The sequence below is a fragment of the Pezoporus occidentalis genome, unplaced genomic scaffold (genome assembly GCF_034315485.1).
Source record: "Pezoporus occidentalis ecotype Australia unplaced genomic scaffold, CSIRO_AGI_Poc_V1 ctg109, whole genome shotgun sequence".
NCBI classification, from domain to species: Eukaryota; Metazoa; Chordata; class Aves; order Psittaciformes; family Psittacidae; genus Pezoporus; species Pezoporus occidentalis.
This window is the reverse complement of record NW_026912875.1, coordinates 1,867,436-1,894,938: the sequence shown is the minus strand read 5'-3', so window position 1 is coordinate 1,894,938 and position 27,503 is coordinate 1,867,436. Positions and strand designations below refer to the sequence as shown.

The window sequence follows — 27,503 nt, the reverse complement described above, 5'->3', positions numbered from 1 at the left end:
TCTGCCTCACTGTGTCAGCCTAAATAATTCCTTTCTTTGTTTGGCAAATTCACACCATTTAAATATTTGCAGGCTTCAGCTGTATCTCTCCACTCAGCCATTATTTAGCATAATTTTCCCTTTTGTAAATGAATTCCACTGTTCTTCTCTCTGATTCCTTCTGACAACACCCCTCCAGCAAAGATGCGTCCAGAGCTGGCCACAATGTTCCCATTCCAGTCACATAAAAAATCACGAAAAGCAGGTCTGCTGCCTTGTTGCTTTGTGCCACGATACATTTGCACACACAAAGACTAAACAGAGCTTTTTCTGAGCCACTGTAACACCACAAACTTGTCATACTTGTTGTCCACTACCATACCTACATGTGTTTGTTTTTTCAGCCCTACTGCCTTCCCAAGTACAATATATTAATTTCAGGTTATTAAATGCATTTGTTTGCATTTGGCAGTTTGTTAAAGCTCTGAGCAACTGCTCATGAAATGAAATGGTTTCAAGGTTCTGGCTTTCTTGTGCTTCAAACAGCATACAATTGGAAATACTACAGTCATTAGTCCTTCAAAACGTGTTTTCCTGAGTCCTAAGACAGGTACAGAGTGTGTTTTGTAGCCAAATCTTTAATACAGTGAATCCAAGCTTCTGGTTTCTCACCCCAAGTGACCCTTTTCTGTTTTACAGAATCAAAAAGCCCTGCTGTCATAGAAATTACTGACGTTATTAATTGTGTTTAAAGTTAACTTCTTTAGTACCTCTATTAATTGGGAAATAAACCCAATACAGACACTTGAGGCTGAGAATAGATGCTTTTGAAGTACAAGGTTATCTCCTAGGTAGTCTGGAAATTTAGTGAATAATGATTGACCTGCACCAGAAACCCAGCCATTGTATAGCTAGTTAAAATCTTCATGAATGGTTGTGGAGAGCTTGATGTACACCAGGCCTGTATCAGATGCTCATCGCTATTTCACTCTTTTGTCTTTTATTAATCTCAACAATGGAATTTAATCCTGTAGATTAAATATATAGTAATAGATTTAACTTTGTATCTTGCTGGCATCATAAATGCAGCAACTCCACTTTCTCCCTTTTTATATCTATGAACCAGATGATTATCATTCTGTATTAATGTCGCTATGAGGAGATGCATCATAAATTTCAGTTAACACCTACCACAGACAATCACTTCTCTTAAGTTGTATTTCTAGCTCTTGTTTGCATAGGAAGAAACTATAATCTAATAAAAACAGCAAAAAGAGCAGCTTGGTTTGGTACAACTCGAACATATACTGATACACTTTCTAAAACCTAGTTTCAAAGGAGGAACACGTTGTTTGATTACTTGGAAGCTATTTGAATTAACTGAAGCTCTTTTTAATTCAATTTGAAGAACATTAACAAACTTTGCTGTTATTACTTTTCAAGAAACTAAACCCCATCGGCTGATCATGAAGCATAAAAAAAAAAAAAAAGAATTAAAATATTATTGTAAGAAACCCTCCTTTGAGGTTCCCCCCCCCCTCCTTTTTTTAATTTCAATTAGTCAGAAAACCTCATTATTACCATCTGGCCACTGGGTGGCACCTCTACATAGATGCCAGATGTGCCCCAACAAACCCGTGTTGGCTGTGATAATGATTCCTCCTACAGCCAAGTGCTGACATCACATCATCTCTGCGTATGCAACTTTGTTTGGGAGACAGCTAATTAGTAAAAATTGACTTTACAAATATTCCTGAAATTTTCCACCATAATTTTTCTACTCCTATTTTTTGGGGGAGGGGAGGGGGGAAGCTCTGTAAATAAACCCCTCACTGGAAACCTGATTCTTTGAATATGTGTAAGTATCGGCAACTTTTGAGAGCATCCGACAGATGCTCAATTGACAGATATGCCAGAGGAGATAGATAATGAAATCTGTCACTTTGTAGTAATAACAACATTTAATATCATGTCTGACACTGCAGTAGCATCCAGCACCAAGCAAAGTCAAATTCCAGTTTTGGTGGGCAATGAGGAAGTACACTAGTAACAGTCTTGCCCCCAGATATCATTTGTAACTATGCACTGGACTATTTCACTGAGTGTAAATCTGATCTTGATACTTATATTCCAGCCTAGCTTTAAAGCATTGTATAAACAATAATCATCACATTGCCTTACCTAACAAAGGTAATATTTTATATAGTAAGAAGGTCAAAGAACCAGATGAAGCTGTTTGACTGAGGAGACAGAAAGCCAGCATCACTCATTCATTTAAACACATGATGCTTTTCTTCCTTTGTTCACACTGACTCACCATGACTTGATGAACAGAAATATCAAGTTACTGCATAATTTTGGTACTTTCTCTAGCTATGACAAGAGATACAGAAAAGTGTTTACAAATTCAGGGACATGAAAATACTTCTGAACATGAAGACTCACACTGGCAGCATACTCCCCCCAAACACACACGCTCTTTTATGTATTAGCATTTGGTTCAAAGGGATAGTTGGAAAAAATTTAACAAAGTTTGTGCTCTTTGCTCTTCAAAGTTGGTTGTGAGCATCTAGTAATCTGTCATAGACTGAAGTTCCACTTTTAAAAAGTCCAATTCATCTATTCATCTCTAAACACAGTGCCATTCCAGCAGCAAGTAGGAAAGTCTTTAATTCTTAGGAAAAAAGTTTCTGTCCACAAGAACAGATGAAACAGGTTTGCACACACCAAAACAGGCCTTTCAAGTTCCCCTTGGCCAAAGGCAAAAAAGCCCATGCAGGATGGGTACAGAGGGAGCAGGGAGGGATGCACTATCACCTGAACACTAGGTCTTGTGGCGGGGCCACATCTTGTCATACAGAGATCAATGACCACAGCACCAGACTGCGGCTGGGGACCACAGCTTACACAAAGGTCCCTGTCAGCATGAGATCCTGGAAGATTAGACAGCCTTTCAGCAGCCTAATGCTGGGACTCTCCCCTGCTCCAGCCTCTCCTGCGCCCATTGGGCTGATGAAGAGATGCCTGTGGAGGTCTCATGAACTGAGCGCACACAGTGAGTGAACCCCCAGCAGCACCGGCGGAGAGATTGAGGAAAGGGACAAATGAATGAGATGCATGCAGGATTTGTGAGGTTTGGCTGGTGCTGCATAAACTCATCAATTTATCTATTCATCAAAATCTTCATAAACCACACCCTGCAATTACAACAAAGAAACTCGCCTAAAAGGAGTTGATTTCATGAGCTAAATTAGCCCACTGTCTAGAACAAAGACAACCAACTAGTGTGGTACCAGCCATTTTACATTCACATCAATTATGCTGAGCCTAATTGAAACTCAGGCTTTTGGCAACAAAGCGCTGAGCCACCTTCTGCTCAGAAAATAACAGTGGCTTATATTCAATGAAGATTTGCGATTACAAATTGCATTAATGTAAGTTTATTATGTCATTTCTGATTATCAGCAATCTAAATACCTAGCAAACCTATAAAGCAGTTACAAACATGCTGCAGAAAAGAAAAAATAATATATATATTTTAAAAAGTGCACTATAGAGGCACCAGTTAAGAATTGTAGACTTGGAAATTCAGGTTTAAGAAGTGGCCATTAAAATTTTACTGAGCCTTAACTAGAAAGGAAGAACAATTTATTACAGTGGCTGATTCCAGGAATGGAGAATTGAATTAAAATTATATATTCAGTACAAAGAAATAGGAAAACATGAAGTTATACTTAGATTAAGTTAGCTTTTGTAATGTGTTTTGTCACTTCCAGACATAATAATGGACTGTATTACTTCAGGTTCCAAATAATGATAATGTTATTGCAAAATACATTAATATGGATTTTCTTACTTGCTTAAAAGCATGCAGCTGCAGAGATTTTCATGTAAGTCCTAACAATTCACTATTTTTGGTTTAAGAAACCACTAATTACTCTCATTTAAATTCTCTGCATATTTCTATATGGAACATCTGAGTGAAGTTTGAATCCTGTCTTAAAGGATGAAAATACTTAATCACAATTTATGAATGTATTTAACAGGCTAGGTCTATGACTTAGAGAAAACAGTCTTCATCTTGTATGTGTATTTACAATTGTATTTATGAAAACAATTTTAAAATGCTTTAACAGCAGCATATGTAAAGATACAACTTTTAGAAATCTGCTTTTATACTTCCTATAGCTTTCCAAGTCACGAGTCCAGCAGAAAAAGTAGTTTGGGGGAGTCTTGGAAATTACTAAGTTTTTAAGTCAGAGAACAATGGAGAAGGTGGAAAGGCAACTCAAACCCAGTATGCATCAAGTGCAGCCTCAAATGTGATATAAAAAGTGGTCTGGTCATAAACTCTAGCACAACAACATAAGATACCATTTCACAGCACATTCTGTAGCCCCACAGATTATCGTCAGTGCTTTTCAATCTCACATACTTTTAGGAACAATTAATATAGATATTTAAATTGTCAAGAAGTTACACATCAAAGGAAATACATGGATGTGGATGGGCTTTATTCATATTAGGCTTTCTGCTAGCTCAGACACTGTAACATCAATTTACACTATGAAGTGCTTCTTTGAAGTCATACCGGCTTCTTAGGAAGGACTAGCTTACAAATCAAGCAGCAGCCAGCTTCATGATTCCTCCTGGATACAAGCTCACTGCAAGGCAGCCTACCTGCCTGTCTGCACCTTAACTCTACAGCACCAGATCACAAACTTCACTTTCAGAGTTTGTTTTGCTTCACCTTTTGAGAAATAAGAAGTTACCTCCTGACGGTATTTTTGCCTCTTGTCAGGGAGAGAAGATAAAAGAACGTAAAAAAAGAAAAGAGGGGAAAATGAAAAATGAAGATGAGACGCTCCTGGGAAAGGAGGTGCAGACAAGCCAGGCAGACTATCTTTTTAACTGGGACACTGAAAGCCCAGGTAATTATGTGTAAGGCTTTGTTATTTAAAATTATGAGCATTTTGTTACAATTCAGTACACTTACTTAATGCTGCTTCCACTTTGCTCATTAACAGCTCTCTTCTGGATTACTAAACTACAAGGCCTTCAACTACTGGTTATGAAGAGCTCATCTTCCAACCTCAATGCTTGTTCATCCTAGGATGCTTAAATACCTCCTGAGCAGGAAACACCTTCAAGTTAATTATATTAAATGTCTGGGATGGAGCCTGCCAAGCGGTTCTGAACACAGGAAAGCTGTCAGAGACTCTGTAATGAGTAGAAACAATGTGCTCCTATAATGAGATCATTATATCAGAAGAAAAATCCTTAGGAAAAACCTAGGCAAGTTTTTAACTTTGAGGAAGCTGGTTAAGACAGACTTTTGCTCTCTCTTGCACTGATCTGTGGCCACAACTCTGCAAAAGAAATACATTTAGGTTGTCTCTTAGATTTAACAAACAGCCAGAGCAGAGGTGGCTAATCCCAATGCACATGCACTTCTGAGTAAAAACAAGTTTTATTTGTCCACCATAAGTGCTTTCAGCCACACCTGCTCTCCTGATTGGGTCAAATCTATTGCTAATGAAAGCTTCCTCTCCACGTGACAAGCAAATTTAGATATAATCCTCCTTATCTTTGATTAAGGATGCCATTTATAAAATTATAAGATTATTATGGCTGTGTTTGAAGCTGAATTAAGAAAAATTTATGGGAGAGAACTTGCTCTTACTAGCCTACAGCTATAGCATCACATATTCTTACATAAACCTGACCTGGTCTTTACCTAGCAGGAGTAACCTCCACGGTGTTTGCTGAAGGAAGTAATTTTCATCTCAGTGTCATGCTTCAGTTCTTTGTCATCAAGAAATGAATTATTCTGGTACGGCATTAAGTGGCAAACCATATTGTTCCAGTATACGTGCATACTATCTCAGTGATTATGATGCTTTACATACCTGCAGTGTATAAGCTCCTGATAGCTTCTAGACAAAAAAAGATCACGTGACCATTAAAAAAAAAAAAACAAAGACATTAAAGAAACACATACAAAGTTTTCTGGTCTTCCTTTGGAGCCAAAGGAGTTTATATCATCTGACTATCTCAGTAGGTTAGGTAGCTCAGTGTTTACGCAAGAAGTCTAATTGACAGTTGAGCACAAAGAGTAATTAAGTAAACACCTCGAATCACACAAAATAACTCTACTACAATTTCAATCACATTTTAATTTTAAAGTAGTTCACACATTAAACTTTATCCTAAAGCATCATTTGGTACAAATGTATTATGAGTCTTCGACTTTACACATGAAATGCAAGTCATTCTGGAGCCAGTTCAAAGACCAACTTAAGTCATCTAGGATGTCCTATTTACAATAACTTACTACAGAGTCATCTGCCAGCAACTCTATAGTTACCTGCTAAAACCTTCCATTTTAATTTCTGCATTTGCCTACTTTCAACCCTCTAGGGGCTAGAACCAGTTTAACAAGGCATTTATCTTGTCATTTGTGACCCAGATGGGGCAACACCTTCATAAGGAACAAAGAATTTAGAATTTCCCACAGATAAATCCTTAGGAGTTGGGGGAAAAACAGTGTTTCTGGGGGGGAAACACTGGGTTTTAGACAGCAGAGTATTTTGTCTTGATGGTTTTCCAAAGTATAACATAAGCCCCTCCTTTCTTAAAAAAAACGCAAAGGAGCCACAGATTCCTTTTCAAAAAAGGATCTACAGAAAGGAGCAAGAGTAAACAACAAAAGGAATCAACACTCTTACTAGAATCAGTTAGGCAAGGGAAAAGAAAGACAGCAATCATGTTTTTGCTGTATTAAATACGCAGCGAAACAGGTGACAATTTTTAAATCTTTGGACTCGGTCTCAGAAACCAGATGTTCAAGCATTTTACAAACCTCCTCTAGGCTGCTGTGTGCAGTAAATGCATATTTGAAAACACAGTTAACCTTTAGGGCTGCAAAGTTTCATTCTGCAAAGGTAGAGACTCTGAAATCTCTGTCAAGAGATATTCATTATCCATAATGCATAACAGGTTTTTTTTTCTGTCTTCATATAAGGTAATGTTCACTTCAAAGAAACAAAGGATCAGGAAGAGGCCGCTAAGGATGACAAATAATTCCTAAATATTTGAAGTTTATTTTCAAGATAGATCATTTCATTAATTTGAATGTTGTAAACTGCTAAATTATAGATGTAGAATTAAAATGGCACGAAACGATGCTGAAGAATCATAAAGAAATGACCTTGCTGAAAGACTTGATCTGAACTACGTTTCCATCAGAAGGCAGCACTGTAGCCTGGTCTGTAAGTCTGTTAGTTACAAATCTTTCACATAAAAAAATAAAGCAAACACATAATTTTCTATTAGTGTTTCCATTAATTAATGAGAAAAAACCAGGAGCTACAGAAATAAAAGGACACTGATGTCTCGGTTTCCCTAATGAAAGCAAGTTCAACATCATTCTAGTAACTCAGGTCTCACTAATCAACACGTGCAATAACATTTTTAGGAACTTCAGAACAACAGTGGCTGGAAGGGGCAAACCAAACTGATTAAGTTACACTCTATGTTGGTTTTAGCTTAATTCTATGTCCTTAGTCTGCTCTTTTATAATGCTCTACTAGGCAAATATTCAGGAGTTGGCTGGAGAAGTAGTTTTGCTATAGAAACTTTGGCAAGCACTTAGAAAACTGTTTCTGTTAAAAGGCCCTGCTCTTCCCCAGTAAACAGGAATCAGTTTTCATTAAATAAAAGCTTCAGGTCTCCTTTGGTTTTGTAAGCTGTACACAGCGGTATTTCTGCACCTCAGTCTGCACACAAGTACATGAAAACAAACAAACACCCTGAAAAGCCTGAGCAAACTGAACCCTAGACCACAATAACAGAAGATGCAATATGACTGAAGGGGTTTGTTTTACAGCTAACTTTTGAAACTAGAACTGCCTCTCCTCCTCAACCCTCACCTTCATTATTAAATTGTAATTTGGGCTAGATTAAAGGACAGCAGAGCAGCATAAAAGGAGGGGTGCAAAGCTAACAAAAAAAGCACATTTGCAAAGGGACTTAGGGTGATGACAGATTATTGAGCAGATAAAAATAATGAGACTGTTCCAGGCATATGAAACATACAAAAATCAGAATGGAAAAAAGGAAAATGCTTCTTAAAGTATGAGAGACGTTAAAAGCACTCTAAGAAAGGGGAAAAGAAAGGAAAGTGAGGACCTCTAACAATTAATAGAAGGTCTCCTCAAGCCATTTTTTTAACCATGTATTTTACTCTTGGAGGAAATGGAAAGTAGTTTTAGGAAAAAATAGTTTGCATAAACATTTAAAAAATGTCCTGTACTTATGCAAGCTTTTGCAATTTTTTTCTTCTCTTGCATACATGCTATGTAGGTGCCATGTAAAACTCAGACCCAAATATTAAGCAGTACAATGTAATCAACAGGTAAACTGTATTAAAGAAAAAAGAGGGTGTAAAAGGTACAACCTAGTAAATTTTGCTCTGTTATTATGGTGAGAATCTTCAGAGTCTGCCTGTGGTAGGTCATTATCATAACAGTTTCAAAACAGCAGCTGCTCCATCAGACTTACCATCACCAAGACCCAACATTGGACAGCGAACACTTGTGGCAGGAGGTATCAACACCAGATAACAGCAGGTGTAAACATCAAAGCCACCTGATAGGACACAAGCAAGCTTCTGGGAGTCATTCAAGATATACACAACACATGTACCTCTGCCGTCTTTGGAATCAAGGTCACACGACAAAAATAACAGTCACACAAACTTGATGGCACTGCTAGTAACCTCCAGGATGCAACAGATGGATCAATTACGGCTCTTCATTACTAGCTAAGTAATGACACAGGACAGCAGGGAATGTGATGCTATGGTAAAATATGTTCAGTTCTTTGCTTGGACACAGATTAGTGCGCAAATTCATGCTTACATGGATTAACAAATACGAACAGGTAAGGTCAACAAATCTTCAAGAAAACAAAGTCTGCAGAGTCTACAAGGAAGAAAAAGATTGCACAATAAAAATTTAAAGAGAGTGAAATAATGTTAGATGCACAAACCTTCATTTTATTAAATTATTCATTTAAAAGACCATAGTTAATTTATTTTGTAAATAAAATATTTCTCTAACTATGCAACAGAGTAAATACTGGGCAAAAGTAGTCTTTCCTGCCTTCCCTAGGCAGTCTTACTCAGCTCTGAAGCCCAGCTCTTATTTTTCCTTACTGTAAGCTTACTAACCACAAATGTTCTAATTTGCAAAATTATCCAGGACTTTTCTACAACTAAGCTGCTGCAAGGGGTGGGGAGGAGAGTAAAGCAAGAGGGTGGTGGGTGCTTAATTGCTGGCCAGGGTCAACCTATCACAGAATTACATCCTTTTTGTGGGGCTGGGATTAAGATTCCTTCACAATTACCTGTCCTCAGGAGATTAGTTATGTTCAGAGGTCCATTTGTTAAACGTATACTGGTTTTTGGTTATCATGTATAAACATACACTAAACCATTTTTACTTTACTATGTCATCATGGTGCAGTATTTCTTTTAGTTAAAGATAAAAGATTGTTAATCCTGTGTGACTCTTTGAAACAGAAAAGAAAGAAGCTACCAGTGTTAAATCAGTACTGGCCATATGTATGCTCCAACAGCAATGACCACACCCTAAATACTCAGACTTGATAAGCTTTTCCTAGCAGTACTTATGCATTTGATGTTTTCCATACATAGCTTCATAGTCTTTGCACCAATGCCATACAGGGCAAAGCATGCCCAAAATTTCAGTTTCCTCATAAGCATGTGATCTCAGGTTGCTTTTTCTATAGGTAGAGTGGTTGCATAAGGCGCCTATGGACAGCATCTCTTTAGGAAACCTAAATAACACGTGTTAAAAAAAAATGCTTTCTTCTATTTGTGGTTGTCCACAGGCACATGTGAACGATTACAAAGGAGTAGTCAACTCAAAAGTGGGAAGTAAGGGCTGTTTGCTGAATAGAAAATCAAATGTGGATGCCCTCAGAAACTATGCAGTATTTGATGAATGTGAAACTGTAAAACCGTCCTTTGGAACTCTTAAATAAAATAAATACCGTTTCTGGCCATGCTGGAGGCGCTACTGTCAGAGCCCGGGCGCCCTTGGTCAGTTCAGCAAGTCTGTCATCCAGAAGTCACTTGTTTATAAGCGCAGACAACTGTTCCCAAGGCTGTTTGCTGAACTTCCAGCAACACCTGGCTGGCATTACAATGTCATGATATGTTGTCACTCCACACCTTAGAACTTAACTCTCTAAAATCTTCTCACTTCTAGAGACATCTACAGTCAATCACTTCATCTTGAGAGGATAAGCTGGGAACAAGATCTCCAACACCTGTGAAATCAGTCACTGCCTTCCAAACATTTTCTTGCTCTGGGGCTGCTCCTGGGTGGATACAGGGCTGAAGGGTCTCTCATTGGGCCACACAATCTACCACAAATGCTTTGCATTCCTAGACTGTCTCAGAAGCCATCTTTTCTTTCCAGGACCAACTCATAGTGGCAAAGACAGGGAATATTTACATCTATTACATCCTCCTAGATTCCTGTAAATGGAGAGGAGTCATAGAAAAGGCAACACCCTTCCTCCACAGCAGTAACCTTGGTGCCACAGACAGCAGGGCCATCATGGGAACTGAATGCTGCTAGCGACACAGTTTCAAGTCCTGGAGCATTAGTCAGTGTTACCTACTGCTCAGATGCCCTGACGTATCCTGACTTTTCTGTCAAATATGAGCTGGCACCCCGGGTTATGCCAGCATGAGTACTGAATGCCACAGTGGTAACAACGATCAGATAACAAGATGTCATAGGGAGGATCAGTGCCCATACTGTTCCTTTATTATCATTTGCTTGTGATTCAGTCTTGAGAGAGATGCAAAAGGCACCAGCACTTACATTCACACTTCCAGTTTCAAGAGGTGCTCAGCACTCCTCCAGATGCCCCTGATCACTGCCTCATTTGTTCAAGTGTCTTCCTTCAGCTCTATGAAATCTCTGAAAAAGAACCTAAACCAATGGACCCATGCTTATGAAAATTATTGAAAACGGAAGTCAAAAGCTCCCCAAGAACCAGAAACTTGCTCTAAGGCTGAGGAGTGACTGAAACACATGAAGACATTGTGCGCTTTGTTCCTCTGATATGAAGCAAAAGCGGCGGCAGCAGATATACGGATACTTGTAGATTTTGCTAGATTAGAAAGTCCTTATGTTTGGGCATAGTAATCACACACACATCTAAGCCTGAACACAAATGAGGACTACTGCTGAAAAGCAAAACAGTCGATTTAGTATTCATGTGCAGAGAAATGAAAGCTTCTGCCAAACCCTCTTTCTGAGGAGTCGTTCTTGGTGATTGTTTCTCTCTTTTCAGTTTCTAGAATCTCTTGTAAAACCCAACCATAAAGTTCAGAAAACAGCACACTCAAAAGACTCCAAAGTTTCGGTGTTCACAGGCTAAAATAACAAGGAAGAAGAGTCAACCCAGGGAAGATATATGAAATGCTAAATCAAGTAAGTCTGTCTACATTTCAGTATCTGCTTAGATAGTACTAAATTTAATGACAGTCAATATCCTTTATTTCACAACTGTTTCCCCTGACACTCTTCACATTATAAATAAATTATAAAATAAAGTTTAATATTAAGAAGTAACTCTGTATGGAATTTTTCTTTAGTTTTATGAGTGGCATCCGTATCATCATACATAAAGTGAGAGGTTTTTAAAAGCAAAGTGATAGACTAAGATGACCAAGAATACTACAATTTACTGAGAAAGATCAGTATGCCCACAGAGAATTCAAAAGGAGAGACAGATGTTGTGCTTGCTCCCTCAGAAACACAGAAAACATGATTGGAGAGGTAAAGGCAACTTGCATGTGTTGTTCCCACAAACTGACTAAGATGCTAACTTGGAAGAGGGTTCAAAACTCTTTTCAAAGGTAGAAATGACTCAACCACTAGATGGAATATTACATACACACACACAAAGCACCAAATAATAAAACCAGTTCTTGGAGAAGCACCCCTATTGCTTCTGAAAATAAAAAACTAAGCACATGTATCTCACACACACCACGGCCTGCTACTGCCAACACATGGCTGGCACACCTGCTTCATTAGATGACATGAACACCTGACTTGTCATCAGCAGCATAATTTATTTATAATCATTTTCAAGTGCAATGAACATTATGCTTGTAAGAAAATGCACTCAGTAAACCAAAATGCATATGTCAGAATGAAAACAAGTATTGTGTGCTATATATAAAATTAATCTATGTATTATTCATTCACATCCAATAAATCTACTCTACACACCTATGCTGCAATTATAGGCTGTAAATCAGTGAGTCTAAAAATACATTTCAGAATTATGAGAGAAACAGATCAGATTTTGGAGAGCCTGGGGAATATTATGTCCAGAAGAACTGAAAGAATTTAATCTTGACAAAAAACAACCAGTGTTACTGATAAGAGAGAAATCCGCCTGTCTTAAGTTACAGAGAGGTACCACCAGAAAATATACGTTAAGCTCTATCAACTCATACATGTTGAAGTTAGAACTGATACCTCTCACTGTGGGAAGGAACAAATACATGATGATAGTGCATTCTCTTGGCAGCTGTTCCAGGGTAATAATTAGACGAGAAGGAGTTCCATGAACCATAATAAAGAACAGTGGGAACAGAGGATTCTTAGGAACCACAAAGAAATATCAAAGTGTGGATTCTTCAGACCATAAAGGATTTGCTTTAAGGTGGATGCAGGAAAAGCACTTCTACAGAAAACAGCATGGGGGGGAGGAAAACACTGTTTAACAGAAATATGCCAAAGGTTGCCAAATAACTATGATCTAACTTAGAAGAGATTAGACATGTCCAAACAGGTATACAAAGGTTTATTTTTCTTTTAAAACCAAACAAAACCAAGCAAAACTAAACCATACAGTATGGAAAGTTAGTCATGACTGTAGTCATATTATGGAATCACCCTGATCATGTTTAGTGAATCACAAAACCAAACAACCAAAACAAAAAGCAAAACCCAAAACAACCAAAACAAACAGAAAACAATTCCAAAGAAAACAGCTGCTAAATAAACTTAGGAAGGCAAACTAGACAAAGAAAACAGGCAGCCAGCTGTTGAGTAGTGATTCAGATACCTTTCTTATAGTAAAGAACAACCCTCATGGAGCAATTGTATTTCATAGTTTTAAAAGAAACTATTCAGAGTATTAAAACATAAATGCCCATCACAAAAACCTGATTACATCAGGCAACACCTACAGTGTCATCAAAAATACTGTTGCGCTCGATATTTGAACTTGCTAAAAGCTCATTTAGATGCAGAATTTAAAGTTGCCAAGTTTTTGCCAGATAGATACTTCCTGTTCAAATTCCTCCTTAGCAGTCATGGCAAGCACCCCTGCAACATGTAATCACCACTCAAATACCTCCATGTAAGCTTTGAACTATTATTATTCCCTCCAATGCTGCCCCACTGGTTTAGCAGCTAGTGGGACATTCTTCCAGCACCAGCAGCCTTCCAGCTCCTGACCTGCTCATGCATAGCTTCTGAGCATTGTACTGTAAAGCGGGAACAAAAGAAAGACAGCCCATTATAACTGGGTTCATTTAGGATGCAGAGCATTTGTAAAATACTCAGGTCTATATTACCACACAGTTTCACATACTGGTAAACGTTTATAATTGAGGTCACTTTTTGCTCATGTTTTCAAATTAGAAATCTTACTATCACATTGTATTTATCATTTACAGAAAAAAAGGAATTTTCACTTGACACGAAATACTAGAGTTTGTCATCTGACTAGATCTACTTTTGCCAATAAAAGTTACACTATAAAGTATGGGCTTATTTTCTACTTTTTTATTTACAAGACATTTCTAGCACACTGGCACACATGTAAAAGTTGTTTGTGATATTTATTTTGACTTACTTGTTTTGAACTGAAGTTTACAAAATTAACCATTTTCTAAATTATGCTCTGATCCAAACTTCACATGCTTGCACTAATAAATGCTTTTCGAAAGTCAAGATGCAAAGTCATGTATCTTGACAGAAAGAGCTGCATTTAGGCTTCAGATTATTTTTCTGTTGTTTTATTTACTGCAATGAACCAGTGGAGAGTACTGTTGGATCTCTACCCATCTTTTAACTTTCCTGGTGAATTGTAATGAAAACATAAAAACTCTCCCACAGAATTCAGCTTCCTCATAGATTTATCTCATGTAAAACACTAAAATTCCTGTGTTAAAACTATTAGCTCTACCTTACCTCAAAGACCGTATGCAGTATATATTTCTATTTGTCCCAAGCAAGGAAGATATCATCTAGATCTTATTAAAGAACTGATTAGTTCAATTATCAGTTGCTTCAAGCCACAAATATATAGCCTGAGATAGCGCTAACAGTGATACAGACTCACATGAGTAACAGTACAACTCTGGCTGCCTTTGGATTTCTACTCAATCAACAGAGAGGGAAAAAAAACCCAGAATTTAGATTTGTTAGAACTTTAAAGTTGACCACTTCCCTGAAAACATCAGTGGTTTCACCCCAAATATAGAAGAGCCTCCCTGAAGCCCTGGCTATGCTCCATTTCTGATAAACATGACAGAAACATGTATCAAGCTGTTACACAGGAATCAGGCAGCCAATTTCACGTGAATAGGCTTATCACCTGCAGGACTGTCACCTATGTTGTATTTAAAATACATCCCTGTGGAATGTTTATAGGCCTCCCAGCCTCTTTTAGTTCTTCACGTCATACACACCCTCTAAATTACACTAGGACTATAAAGCCTGATGAGTTCCACTCTGAAATTGCAAATGATATGTATTCATTCAGAGCTTTTGGAAGGTGCCAACATTGGGGTTTTTTTTGTCCTTTGTGCTGTTATTTGCATATAGAAGCCATAGTCAAAATCAGACTCCATTATTCTAGACATTTGATAAACACACAACCCCAGCCTGGGAGAGATTACTCAGTAACGATACAGACAGAAGGTGTGAGGAAAAGATTTCTTACTGCCTAAACTGAAGGCAGACAAGGTTGCCTCCCACTGAATAAGTAAAGGAATCCAGACTCAAATCAGAAGAATCCCACGAGGTTAACTCAGAATATGTCTACACAGTGAGGTGAGGATGACATACGTGTTTAATGCATCCAAGTTTAAATCAGCCACATAAAAATCAGTTTTACTTTGCAAGCCACACCACTGGGTCAGTCAGGTGATGTGTCTGCATATCTGTCCTTTCAGGCTGAATATCTGAGTTTATTCTCAGTGCTGTAGAAAAAACAGTCAATCCGCCCAATCAATCAGTCTGCCTCTCTATGGGATTTGAGAGTGCAAGCTAGCTATCTCTATGCGAGCTACAGTAGCCCATCTATGTTACTTCCATACAGAAGGTACTTTGCTCCTAGACAATTTCTAACCAAGGAACACTTGACATGCATAAACTTATACCTCTTCTTGTTACCTAACCTGCACTGCTAAGAATACAGAGCTAACACCAAAAGTAACGTGAGGGCTGCCATTTCAGCAGTTTCACTAAATTAGAATCATAGAATCGTAGAATGATTAGGGTTGGAAAGGACCTTAAGATCATCTAGTTCCACCCCCCCTGCCATGGGCAGGGACACCTCACACTAAACCATGTCACCCAAGGCTCTGCCCAGCCTGGCCTTGAACACTGCCAGGGATGGAGCATTCACAGCTTCCTTCCAACAAATTATCTACAATGTTACCCTCAAACATATCTAGAAAAAAACCTCAACAATTTCTTCCTCTTCACCAAGTACACAAATATTCTTCAAATAGAAAGAACTTAAGTTGTATTTCCATTCCTATTTTCTCCCCTGCTGCTTCAGCTCTTGCACATAGCTAAGGGAGCACACAAAAATGCTTCAACAGGGAACAAGTTTCAGCATATATCTACCAGTGTCCTCGTGGCACCATGGAGTGTAAATTATTTGTACTTTATCTGCAAATTGGCTATCATGGGTGAATCATCAAAAGACTCTCCTTGAAGATAGAGATGGCACTACAATGTTACAAACTCTTACTAGTAATCATATGGTTTGGTTTTATGCCAAACGTACTTATACTGTTCCAAAATTCTAAATATACATTCTGTCACAAGAATTACCAGTTACTCACTAAATGATTCATAAATGAATGGCACAGGATTCCCAACCAAGGGTAGGAAAACATGTCAGCACTGCTAATCACAGGGTACATCTCTGTCTGTTGTGGAATGTCCACCATGAAATCCCAGCTGGTGGTTTCAGGGAATTAGTATTATGGAAGCCAAACCAAACACATCAGTAAAAACTTCTTGAAGTCAAAGAACAAGAAACTATAGACAAACCCCCCAAAAATGCACAAATTCACAATGACACCTTGAATTACCTTGTACTTCTCAGTGCCAAGTCTCTGCAAGTCCATAGGTTTCACATTCTACTATCAGACATTATCAGCAGTGTGCCCTTGTGACAATGAAGGCTACCTGTCCATCTCCAGTGCAAGAAAAGTATACAAAATGTACAAAAAGTTCTCTCCCACTTTCTTTGCATTAACTAGAAGTCATCTGTGACTCTACACGAGCCCTGCAAGACTGTGTTGTGGCACCTGCTCCTGGCCACAGAAGGAGAGACAAATGGAAAAAGATTGTTTCCGCTAGGCCATGCAACTTAAATGTTTTCTGCTCAGCTGTTTATAGCCTGATCAAACTCTGTAAGCCTGGGCACTGATCCTCACCAGCAACAGTTCAAAATACTCTAGAGACAATATAACACTAGCTTACAAAGATGAAATAGCAACTATTACAGAGTTGGTTAAAGGATGCACTGGGGCCCCTCTGTCTGCCTGTAGTTCTTAGAGTACCGATGGAGTGACTCTAACAGTAGAAGAAGCAGTGTAATCAGTAATAATCCTTACAGAGGAAAACCAAAGGGCTTTTTGTTGAAATAGCAGTTGTGCTTCTGGTGTCAGGCTCTACCTGAAACACAGGATTTGGGGAATTCAAACAGATTTTCATAGGTTGTGGCATTCTTTTAGAATATAACTTGGTTGACTTTATAACTGTAAATTATAGATGAATAAAGCAAAAAGTACTATTTTACCCAACAAATATTCTTTCATTTTCATTTCAGAATTTCTAAGCACAGTTCCACAATGAGGCTACTGAAAAAATGACAGTATTTTTACACACTTGGGAATGAACAATACTGATGATAACATGGACGATGATAGTTTACTTTCTTCAAATGAATACTGTGCCTTTTATCTTTTCTCCTTTTTTTTTTTTTTTTTTTTGGCTAAGGGCACCAAAGGAAACGATTAACCTATTACATTGATCAGTCATAGAACGGTTTGGGTTGGAAGGGACCTTGTCTTTGCCAATCTTTCCCTCCTTCCCATAAGCACCAAGTTATGAAATATTTGATGATAGGTTGTATTAGCTCACAGTATGTGGCCACATGAACAAACATGCGTGAGTAGGTAAACTTTACAAGAGAAAGTTCACTAGGTTTAAGAAATAAATAATAGAAGAATAGTATATACAAAGATGCAGTATTATCAGATACCTTACATTCATGCAAACCATTGATGACTTCTTCCTGTCTGTTTTGAAAACTGAAGAAGGGATTTTTTTCTCTTGCACAGGAACTTCCTTGCACAGAGCACAGAATTTAAAAATTCAACGTGCTAAAGGAAGGACTGTCCAGTATTAACAGTTCCCCATCTTTTCCATTTTAAGATTCCATTTTCAGCAGCCTTTAACTTGCCTAAGCATTGCCATTTTTGCTAAAATTTTGCAAATAAGACCCTAGGTCAAGTAGCCTCCTCTCTCTCCTGTTTACCCTGTTTTCTCTCTGTGATCATCTGTGAAAGGTTTGTCTTCCATGACTTGCCCAGCTTTCCCAAGGAAACATGGCTGAAGTAGGGATCAACCCCAGTTCCCTAAAGAAACTTGAAAACCCTTAACCAAAATCAATTAAATAACAACACATAAATCCTGCAGAAAATGATTTTTTAAAACCAGATTGCCTGCGAACAAAGACGGTGCCTTAAAAGTTGCACACAAAATCAGAACATAGTTTTTGAAGCTCATGACTGTATGACTTTGCACTGCAGCATGCATGGAAGTACCAGCCTGTGGACCCCCCATACCACGTAACACAGACGGAGTTCAGCTACCCAAATTCAGATGTTGGAGGCGTCACCTTCAGGCAGCTTTTAAAGTCAATGAGACAAAACTGGCACTTCTAAGATGCAATTCATTTAGCCTGTTTCAGACACTAACCTTAGGCTGAGATGAACTGCATGCCAGACGTGCCTATTTGCCCTCCTTGATTATAAAGGGAATAACTAGTTCAGATGTAGATACCTGAAATTAGAGGATACGGATGCCATCTTGTATATGAAGTAAGTCAAAGTAATTATATTTACTGTTTCAATAACAAATATTAATTTCTGTCTACAGATGTTGTCCTGCCTATGCCCTGAGGCCATCGCAGGTACAGAAAAGCATCACTCTTTTGTTTTTTTCATGCAAGCAGGAGCCCACTAGAAAATAAAGGCTGAACTGCTTGATGCAAATCTCTAGAGGATGAAAAGGGAGGAAAAGACAGGACAGAGAGTTGTAAGAACAAAGGAACATGACATGGAATAAAACAAGAGGCAAGATAGCAGTGTTAAGAAAGAGTAGGCAGCAAAAACTGCTGTTTTCACTTTTAGACAAATGGTACTCAATGAATTGGTATGCATTCAATATTTAATATTAGTTTTAGCACTTCATACATTATTACCTGCCAACTATATGTACCTGCATTCAATATGAACATTTTGTTTCTTCATGTTCCTAGGTGGTTTCCACAGTGGTGTTTTATAATAACTCCTCAGAACACCTTTATATTTTCATATGTCACCATTTCAAAGTGCGGATTTGACACACTAAAACCAAAGGTGTCAAGACTGGCACCAAGTTTGAGTAGGCTAGAGCCTCCTTTTTCACAACAGTCCTTGTTTTAATAGACATTTAACTGTTCAGTACAGAAATCTTATCACCTCAATGGTACTCAGCACTACTAAGGGTCAGATTCACCTGAATACAGGACAGTATACTACCTTTCCAAAATGAATATGCAACAAAGGTAGAAGCACTCCCCCCCAAAAAAAAGGAAAAATTCCTTGACTGTGAATGGCATGAGTCCAGTCTATTTTTTAAGATAGTTCTTCCTAATTTAAGAGAAAAAACATGAACAAACAAAACCAGCAATTCTTCTGCACCACAGAGGTCAGGAATGAGATCCCACTCTTCCCTGCTAGGATCTACCCTTCCACTGACATCCATGCAGGCTGAAGGAGGCACTAGCAGTCTCACTGGTTCAGATTTTTTTAGGCTGTCATTTCACTTTTTAAAGGACAAAATGAGAAGGTGAGCACTCTTCACACTGGTGTTTTCACAGCCACCAAACCTGCAAAATCAGTGACACAGAACCAGCAGCTAATGTTCAACTCCTGAAGAAGAGACAGACTACTGTTTTCATGGCACAGATGTCATTACGTAGGTTTTCATAGGACAGCATTTTTTACCTCTTAAAAATGCAAACAAAGTAAGTGAATGTTTTAGCATGACATCCCTCTTATCTTAGTATCTTTCTAAACGTGTTGTTCATTTTTGTTTGTTTTTTTTTTTCAATAAGCACTGATTTCCTCATGAGGTCATAGTATAGATGAAATTGAGCAAAACACATTCTGCAATTAATTATTTGATCATGACAGTGGTTTTAGAGAACTTCTGCCCTCTATAAAACGAAATTAAAATAAGAAATCTTTATTCCTAAGGCATTACACTTACATTTCAGAGTACTAAGAATTATACTGCAAATGTAATTACCCTTTTCCCCTTCTAGCTCCCACAAAGTAATTGCAAACAGGACCACTTGTAGACATGTACATTTTATCTTGCAAAGAACACAGATGAATGATTCCATTTCTTCTTTGAACCAGAAAACACACAAGTGTAGTTACACACATAAAGGACAGGGAATGGAAGGTTCATATTTCACTATTTAAAACAGCTGATTGTGTGATGCTTCAACATTTTGTTCCTGTCAATCAGTCAAGCTACTGATGTTCTGTGTTTTTCACAGGGTGAAACATTTGTTCTTCATCTTTCTACGAAATGTGATGTTATATTCTGGCTGTGAAGCACAATTCCTTCACCTCTTCTAATATAGAAGTCAAAGAAGAGTAACTCAAAGAATATTAAAGTAGGGAAGAAATATAAAATCTTGGTCTCACCACCACTTTCTCCACACACAATACGTATCTTTGCATGCAACATATCTCCTGAACGTGTGTGTTCCTCTCCAAGATAAGGTATAATTATTTCACAGTCTAACTCTCCTTGGATGTTGCCTAATGCTGTTTCCCTTTGCTATTTTATGCTATTACTGAACCCTAATTAATTTTTTTTTCCCTGCCAAATGGCTGTAGAATAGCAATCCCATAGGTTTCTTTGCCTTCACGTATTTAGTATGTTGATGAAGATAAGCTGAGTTGCATTTAATCAGAGGAGAGGAAAACAGTAAAAACAAGGGGTGTTGCTGATGGTAACAGCCTTAGCTTCCTCAATATCAACACCAAAATAACAGTGTTCTTGAAGAAGTAATGAGCATAAAAAATGTCCTCTTTCTTCATGGTGATTACAGTGACTCATCTTGGGGGAGAATCTAGCTACTGACATTTATGTAATAGCCAACTCATAACTGGACTGAAGTAACTTGTCTGTCTTGACCATCAAATACGAAAAGCTCAAAATTCATGAAGTAGCACAGACTGTGAGAAAGACTGATAAACAATCACACCCCAAAGATATACAATTTTCTTTGTCCTCCTGTAGTCAACTTCCTGCTTCAAAGGTCAAATTCAAGTCATCAACATCATTTTTGAAGTAGCCCTTGGGTGGAGATCATTTAGTGTTCAAGAAATGACAACTCTGTAGGTACTTGACTTCAACAGATCAAGTAAAACTTGGTTTCTTACTATGGTGTAGTTTTTCATGGCATGGTGACAGCTGTCATGCTTTTTTATTGTTCTCTTTCACTGCATCTTCTGTATAGAGGCTCCAATTTGTACCTGTCATCTCTGGGAAAGAGATTCTACAAGCTTTTTCTGGAAAAAGAGAACAGAGGAGTTCATCTGCCTTCTCTGATTTAACCCCAGACACCCATGAACAGAGGCAGTACAACACAAGCTTCACTGAGGCAGGAGAATGCACACTTGTAGCCCCAAGTCTAAAGGAACTGGGCTGCTTTTTTTGTTGTTTGGTTTGGTGTTTTTTTTTAATTGGCTACAGCTCTTCAAGGTAAATAACTAACAGCAAGGAAAAGTACTGGCTACTGGAAAAAATAACACAGGAAGAGCAAAACAGCTCATTGGACAATTTTTAAACTGGAGTATCATAGGATCGCAGAATGGTTTGGATTGGAAGGGACCGTAAAGCTCAGCCTGTTCCAACCCCCTGCCACGGGCAGTGACAGCTTCCACTAGACCAGGATGCTCAAAACCCTGTCCAACCCGGCCTTGAACACTTCCAGGGATGGGGCAGCCACAGCTTCTCTGGGCAACCTGTGCCAGTGTCTCACCACCCTTACAGTGAAGAACTTCTTCCTAATATATAATCTAAATCTACCTTCTTACAGTTTCACATAACTAAGTTTCTTCAAATCGCCAGCTGTCATGCTAGTATGTGACCAACCATGACTCTTTCATAGCAGAAGCCATGGCCATTTATTAAGCATCCTAAATTTTCAAAAGAATCACTGTTAAAAGTATACTTTTATTTGGCCTATACAGCATTCATGCAACCATGGCTTATAACATACTATTCATGTAATAAAAATAAAATACTTTAAACCATGTCTTTTGAGAAATGCTACCATAATCTTCAACATACTAAATAAATACATTTAGTGGCTTTGGCTACGTATTAAGGGCTTTGTTTATTTCTTTTTCTATTTTTAATGAGAGTAGTAGAAAGCTATACGAATAAGAAAAGTTTGTGCTCTCTAAAGATGACCAACTGCAGTTAATGATGGTGACATACATGTGTATTTCCATGCACTGAAGCACAAGCCCAAATTGCTATCAAAAGTAGAAGGACTGATTCCCTAATTAAAAAAATATAAACAACAGTATTTTGTACCAAGAGATTCAACCCTATCATTCAGAAGCCTTGCAATTATTAGACTTCACTTGTGTTTTAGGCACAGAACTTGACAACAAATTTTTGCAGTAAAAACATCCTCCATTTTTTTCAGGTGTAAGAACTGAAGCCCAAATCCCATACAGCATTGCTGTTCTGGTTTGGCAGTGTAGACCTAGCAAGGTATCTGGAAGAAAAAGGAACTTACACCTAGATTGAAGAGTTACCCCACTTTTCTCACCATTCATGTGTCCATGTCTACATATTCTGTTCAGTTTTGGGCCCCCTCAACATAAAACAGATGTTGGTAAATTGGGGCAAGTTGAGCATAGAGCCCTAGACGCCCAGGGGCTGTTGCTCTTGCCCTGAGAAGAGAGGCTGGGGAAGTGGGGTTTGTTGAGCTCAGAGGGAGAGGTGACCTTGGAGAGGACCCATCATCTGTCTGCCAATATTCCTGCAAAGGTGTAGCAGGAAGCTCTAAGTGGGGGTCAAATAGCTCAAATTCCACCCTACTCATTAAAATCAGTGACAGAAGGGGGTCATGCTGGTTTTAGCATTGAGGCATGCCAAGACCGGGACCAGCCTGACTCAACAACTTCATCAAATTAAACCTAACAAAGATGTGAAACTGGATGCTTCCTGGAAGAGGAACCAATGAATGGTGACTTGGCCTATCTAGCGAAACATGGTTTATCTCTGGATGAGTTATTGTTACCTTTCATGTTTTGCTGAGCTACTAAATCTAGCCTGACAATAAATGACTGACACTCAATCACTTTATACTATACAAGCTTAGTTCTACCTTCCAAAGGCAGGAATTCTAGCATGCTATTCCTAGGAGTATGTAGAAATTCACCCCTTGAGTGGGGATGTGCCTTAAGGTTACCCCTTGAGGCTGAGCAAAAGAGAGCTGCCCACAGTCATCAGCATGGGTGAGTAACATCAATCTTTACTTATTAATTATTAAGCTAGATTTGAATTACAGTAAATAATAGTTATAAGCATTTATACTATGTAGTAGATATTCTGATTAAAGTTCTTTAGCCTAGTCATATTATGATGATTATCAATCATTATTGTCATTATCACTATCAATTGTAATAAAACTTTCAGTTTATATTTCTGTACAGTTTGCCATCTTTAATCCTGTGGGACAAAGTGGTGTAGTCCTTTAGACATAAACCATTGTCCAAGTCTGGGACTAAGTCTAAATCCAGCTGCACCTAAACTCCCCTCTGAGGACTACAGGGAGCAAGGGGCTCCTTTCTTGAACCTCATGACTCAACTTGAAGGCCTCCATGGCAACTTTGTCTGATCTCCCACTCTGTCCATGACAGAGTATCACCAAGAAGAGCCAAGAGGCTCTTCAATAGTACACAGCAGGAGCAACAGAGGCCATACATTGAAAGAAGAGATTTTCCAGCCTTGTAGCCGGAGAAACTTTCTTGTACATAGGCAATGATGCAGCTTGCCTAGAGCTGGTGAGCACTCTGTTCTTGGAAGATTTCAAAACTCAACTGAACTGGACACAGTCCTGAGAAACCAGGGACTGAACTCAGGGCTGACGATGCTTGGTGCTCCCTTACAACCTGAGCTACACTATGATCCTCTTCTATTTTATCTGGCTTTTGGAAGGCAGAAGAGGGGTCTGTGCCTGGTTGAGGTCCACGTGCAGCATCACCCTGAGCTTGGCCACTCAACAGCATTGTGAAATGCATCGTCTCCTGGTTTAATAGATCTGAAAAGCATACTTTGTCTTCTTTTTCCTATAAATATGTAAACATAAGTTCTTTTTTATTTTCTTTTATAAAAGACATTGGTGGTTTAAGTTTTCAAGAATACATTTCAATACCAAATACACCATTAGACTATATTTTAGTCAAGTCCGCACATCTACATATTGTCTATTTTTAGGCAAGTGCCAGCATTTTCTGTGTAACTAATATAAACACACAGAGCCACCACCTGCAACTCACAGATTTCTCAGTCTGAACCAAACACCTGAGAGACCAATAACGCAGCTTAAAAAAAAAAAACAAACAAAAAACACATAGCACTGACACCTTCTCATTGCCTGGGTCTTGCTGTTCAAATCTGAGTAGTATTAACCAGTCTGATTCCTGATATAACCCCAAGTTCACCATACCCTGATGTGAACCACCTCCATGTCAGAGGGTTCTACTGCTTGGCAACTCCACAGTCCCACGGCGCTTCCCCATGCCACGGCCACAGGCTGAAATCAGCCCTGAGGAATGCCCGTGTCCTCAAGAATTTATAAGCCAGGGTGCACCAGATGGTCACTACCCACGGGAGACTTCAAACCACACTGGGGAGCAACAGCTTTGGGGAGGGCTGCAGATAAGCGGTGTCAGGCCCTTCTCTCTGCTCTTCCTCCTTTACTGCATCCACAGAAAGTGAGCACAGAGTAAGCCCACTGCTCTTGAGGAGAAGCAAATTTATTCACACACGCCAGCCACACTTTAGGAGGCTGTTTTGGGGCAAGAAGCCTCCCTCTGCTTGGGGCACAGGGTGACTGTTACTTATTCACACAGGCGCTGCTGTTTGTCAACACCGCTCAGGTGCCGCGCTGCCAGAAGGCTGGGGCAAACGCTGGACATTAAGGCGGCGACGGGACACCCGCTTCCCTCCTCGGGAGCGAAAAATACCCTGGCCTCCAGCCGTGCCCTGCCTGCCGATCCCCGCGTTCCCCCGGCCGCCCGCTATCCCGCCCCTCCCGCGGGGTCTGCGCTTACCGCGGGGCCGGGGAACCGAGGGGTGAGGCGGGCGGCGGGGTCCAGGCGGGAGCAGCACCGCCGCTCCCCCGGGGGTGCTGCTCCTTCCTCTTCGGGCGCCAGTGGGGGAATGCGGGGCGCCGCTTGGGCGCGGCAGCGGTGGAGGAGCGGCGGCGGGGGGGGGTGGCCGCCCCCTCGGGTTCCGAGTCCTCCGACTCGCTGCGGCCGAAGAGGCGCTGGAAGCGGCCGCGTCGCGCCATGTGGTGATCGCGGTGGGCGGCGGGGCTGTGCGCGGTGGCGGCGTCCTCCTGCCGGCAGCCGGGGCAGGAGCGGCAGCGGGGGGAGCGCGGCGCTCCCGGTGGTTTCGGGCTCTCCGCGGGCATGGACGGGGCGGCGGTGGCAGCCGCCCGCCTCGGTGTATGCGTTTAATAAAGTGATTCCCTCCCTCCTTCCCTGCCCACCGCCGGCCGCGTCGGTCCCTCCCCGCGGAGAGAGCCGCGGCGCGGCAGGCTCCCCGCCGGTCGCACAGGAAGGGAGAGGCCCGCGTGTGATCCGTGCCCAGGGTGCACATTAGGGACCATTATCTTGTTGTTGTTTTCTACTAACCCTCAGGTATTTCCCGCGCCCCGGACACTTGTGCAAGTCGCGGGCAAACGCTTCGCGCCCTCCCGCACCGCGTAGGGTCAGAGCCGGGGACCACGTACATCCTACACAGGTCCCGCCAGCCCCCCCCCACGGCCGGCCTTACCCCTCCCGTGGAGCCGAGGGGGCTCCTGCGGAGACGGCACTCCCTAAACCTTGCAGCGCTACATTTTTGTCCCGGTGCCCGGGCATTAATTAATTGGGTGCTTATCCCTCTCTCCGGGACTAAAGCGGCAGTGACCGTCCCGCCGGGGAGGGACAAATGAGCTGTGTCGAGGGGCTGCAGAACCGCTCCCGCGGGGAGGGCCCGGCTCGGGCTGGCAGCTGACAGGGTCGCCTCAGGTCGCCCCTGTCGGGACGTGGCGGTCCCGTGCGTCCCTCCGTGCTTTTAGGACTCTTCTCTTAAACGACCCCGACGTCTTCTCCAGCTTTCCAATGGAGGCTTACTGTACTATGCTGACGATGCCGCCGGTCCTAAATTGTAGCTAACAAGCACGCATTTACTGTGAGGGTGGTGAAGCACTGGAAAAGGTTGCCCAAAGAAGTTGTGGGTGCTCCATCCCTGGAAGTGTTTAAAGCCAAACTGGATGGGGCTTGAAGCAACCTGGTTTAATGCAAGGTGTCCCTGCTCAGGGTTAGAATTGGATGATCTTTAAGGTTCCTGCCAGCCCAAGCCATTCTTTGGTTCTATGATTTGTCTCATGTAAGGAGTTTTTAGAGTGGGTTGTTTCTTCTGATTTTGCTTGCTACTGATGGAACAGGGAGGTTATAATTGTCTGCTAAAAATGCTAACATGAGATAAGAAATGTCAGAAGTCTGTATGCTGGAAAAACTTCACTATTATGAAATACTCACGATCAGCCAATAAGTGATAAACACAACATAAACTGATGGACATAAATTAACGCTGAGGTGTTTTACAGCAGCAGGACAAGGATGTGAGCAAGGCAGGGGAAGACAAAATACAAAAAAGGTTTGGCTGAGTGGGTCAGACCTAGTGGTACTACTGTTTCACCTGAAGCAATATGTACACCTGTTTGGGGGGTAAATTCAGTTATTTTCCTCAGTGATGTGCTATTTACTTGGCTGGTGATTAACTAAACACATTAACCTACAATGAAAGTGATTTTTCGCAAAATTAAATATATGTCATGACAAAACTGGGCAGAACTGGAAAGGTGAACAGTTGTACCCTCAGGAAATGCCAAAGGGCACAAGGGAAAAAAGGACAGTTTCAGTAAAGCTATTTATATAGGCATGAAAATAATAGAATCACAGAATACCTGGGGTGGAAAGGGACCTCTGAAGGTTGTCTAGTGCAGTCCCCCTGCTCAGGCAGGGTCAGTAAGAGCAGGTCACTCAGTACCATGTCCAGGTGGGTTTCAGGTATCTCCAAGGACAGAAACAAGGAGACCTGGTGACAAGTAGCATGCTGTCTTTGATGGATGGCTAGGAACAAAGGAGGAGGTCCTGTTTCCTACATCTGCATTGGATATTTGCATACTGGTTATATAATATAAAGATCCAAATAGCTGTACTTTGCCTCTTATCTCAGCATAAAATTATTCCTTTCTCTTTCCTTTATCCACAGTGGGCATTACCATGCTGATTTATGACATTCACCATTGAAGAAGCCAGATAAATATATTGCTAAGTATGTGTACTAAATTTCCATTTAGGTCTCAGTTATGGGGATTCTGTTGTGCATAAATTCTGTTGTGAATAAATTCGTGTTGGTGAGCCTCTTCAACTAAATAGCACTGGGGGGAAGGAGTCTGGGGCACTGCAGGCCTGGTGTCTCCTCTCTGCCACTGTACCCCCTACATATCCACAGTTCTTGGCAGGCCAGGCAGCGGAGGCTGTGTTCAGCAGCTCTCTGCTACTTCAT

The 27,503-nt window shown here is 40.3% G+C and overlaps 1 protein-coding gene across 1 annotated transcript in view; it reads right to left on the bottom strand.

Moving 5' to 3' along the window:
* CRYBG1 (crystallin beta-gamma domain containing 1) overlaps positions 1–25,416 on the bottom strand; it is a 98,457-nt gene extending 73,041 nt beyond the window's left edge. Inside the window, exon 1 of the mRNA XM_062624710.1 lies at positions 24,995–25,416. Within this exon, the coding sequence (XP_062480694.1) occupies positions 24,995–25,356 (362 nt within the window). The 5' untranslated portion in view covers positions 25,357–25,416. The remainder of the gene's footprint in view (positions 1–24,994) is intronic.
* Between the last annotated feature and the right edge of the window lie 2,087 nt (positions 25,417–27,503).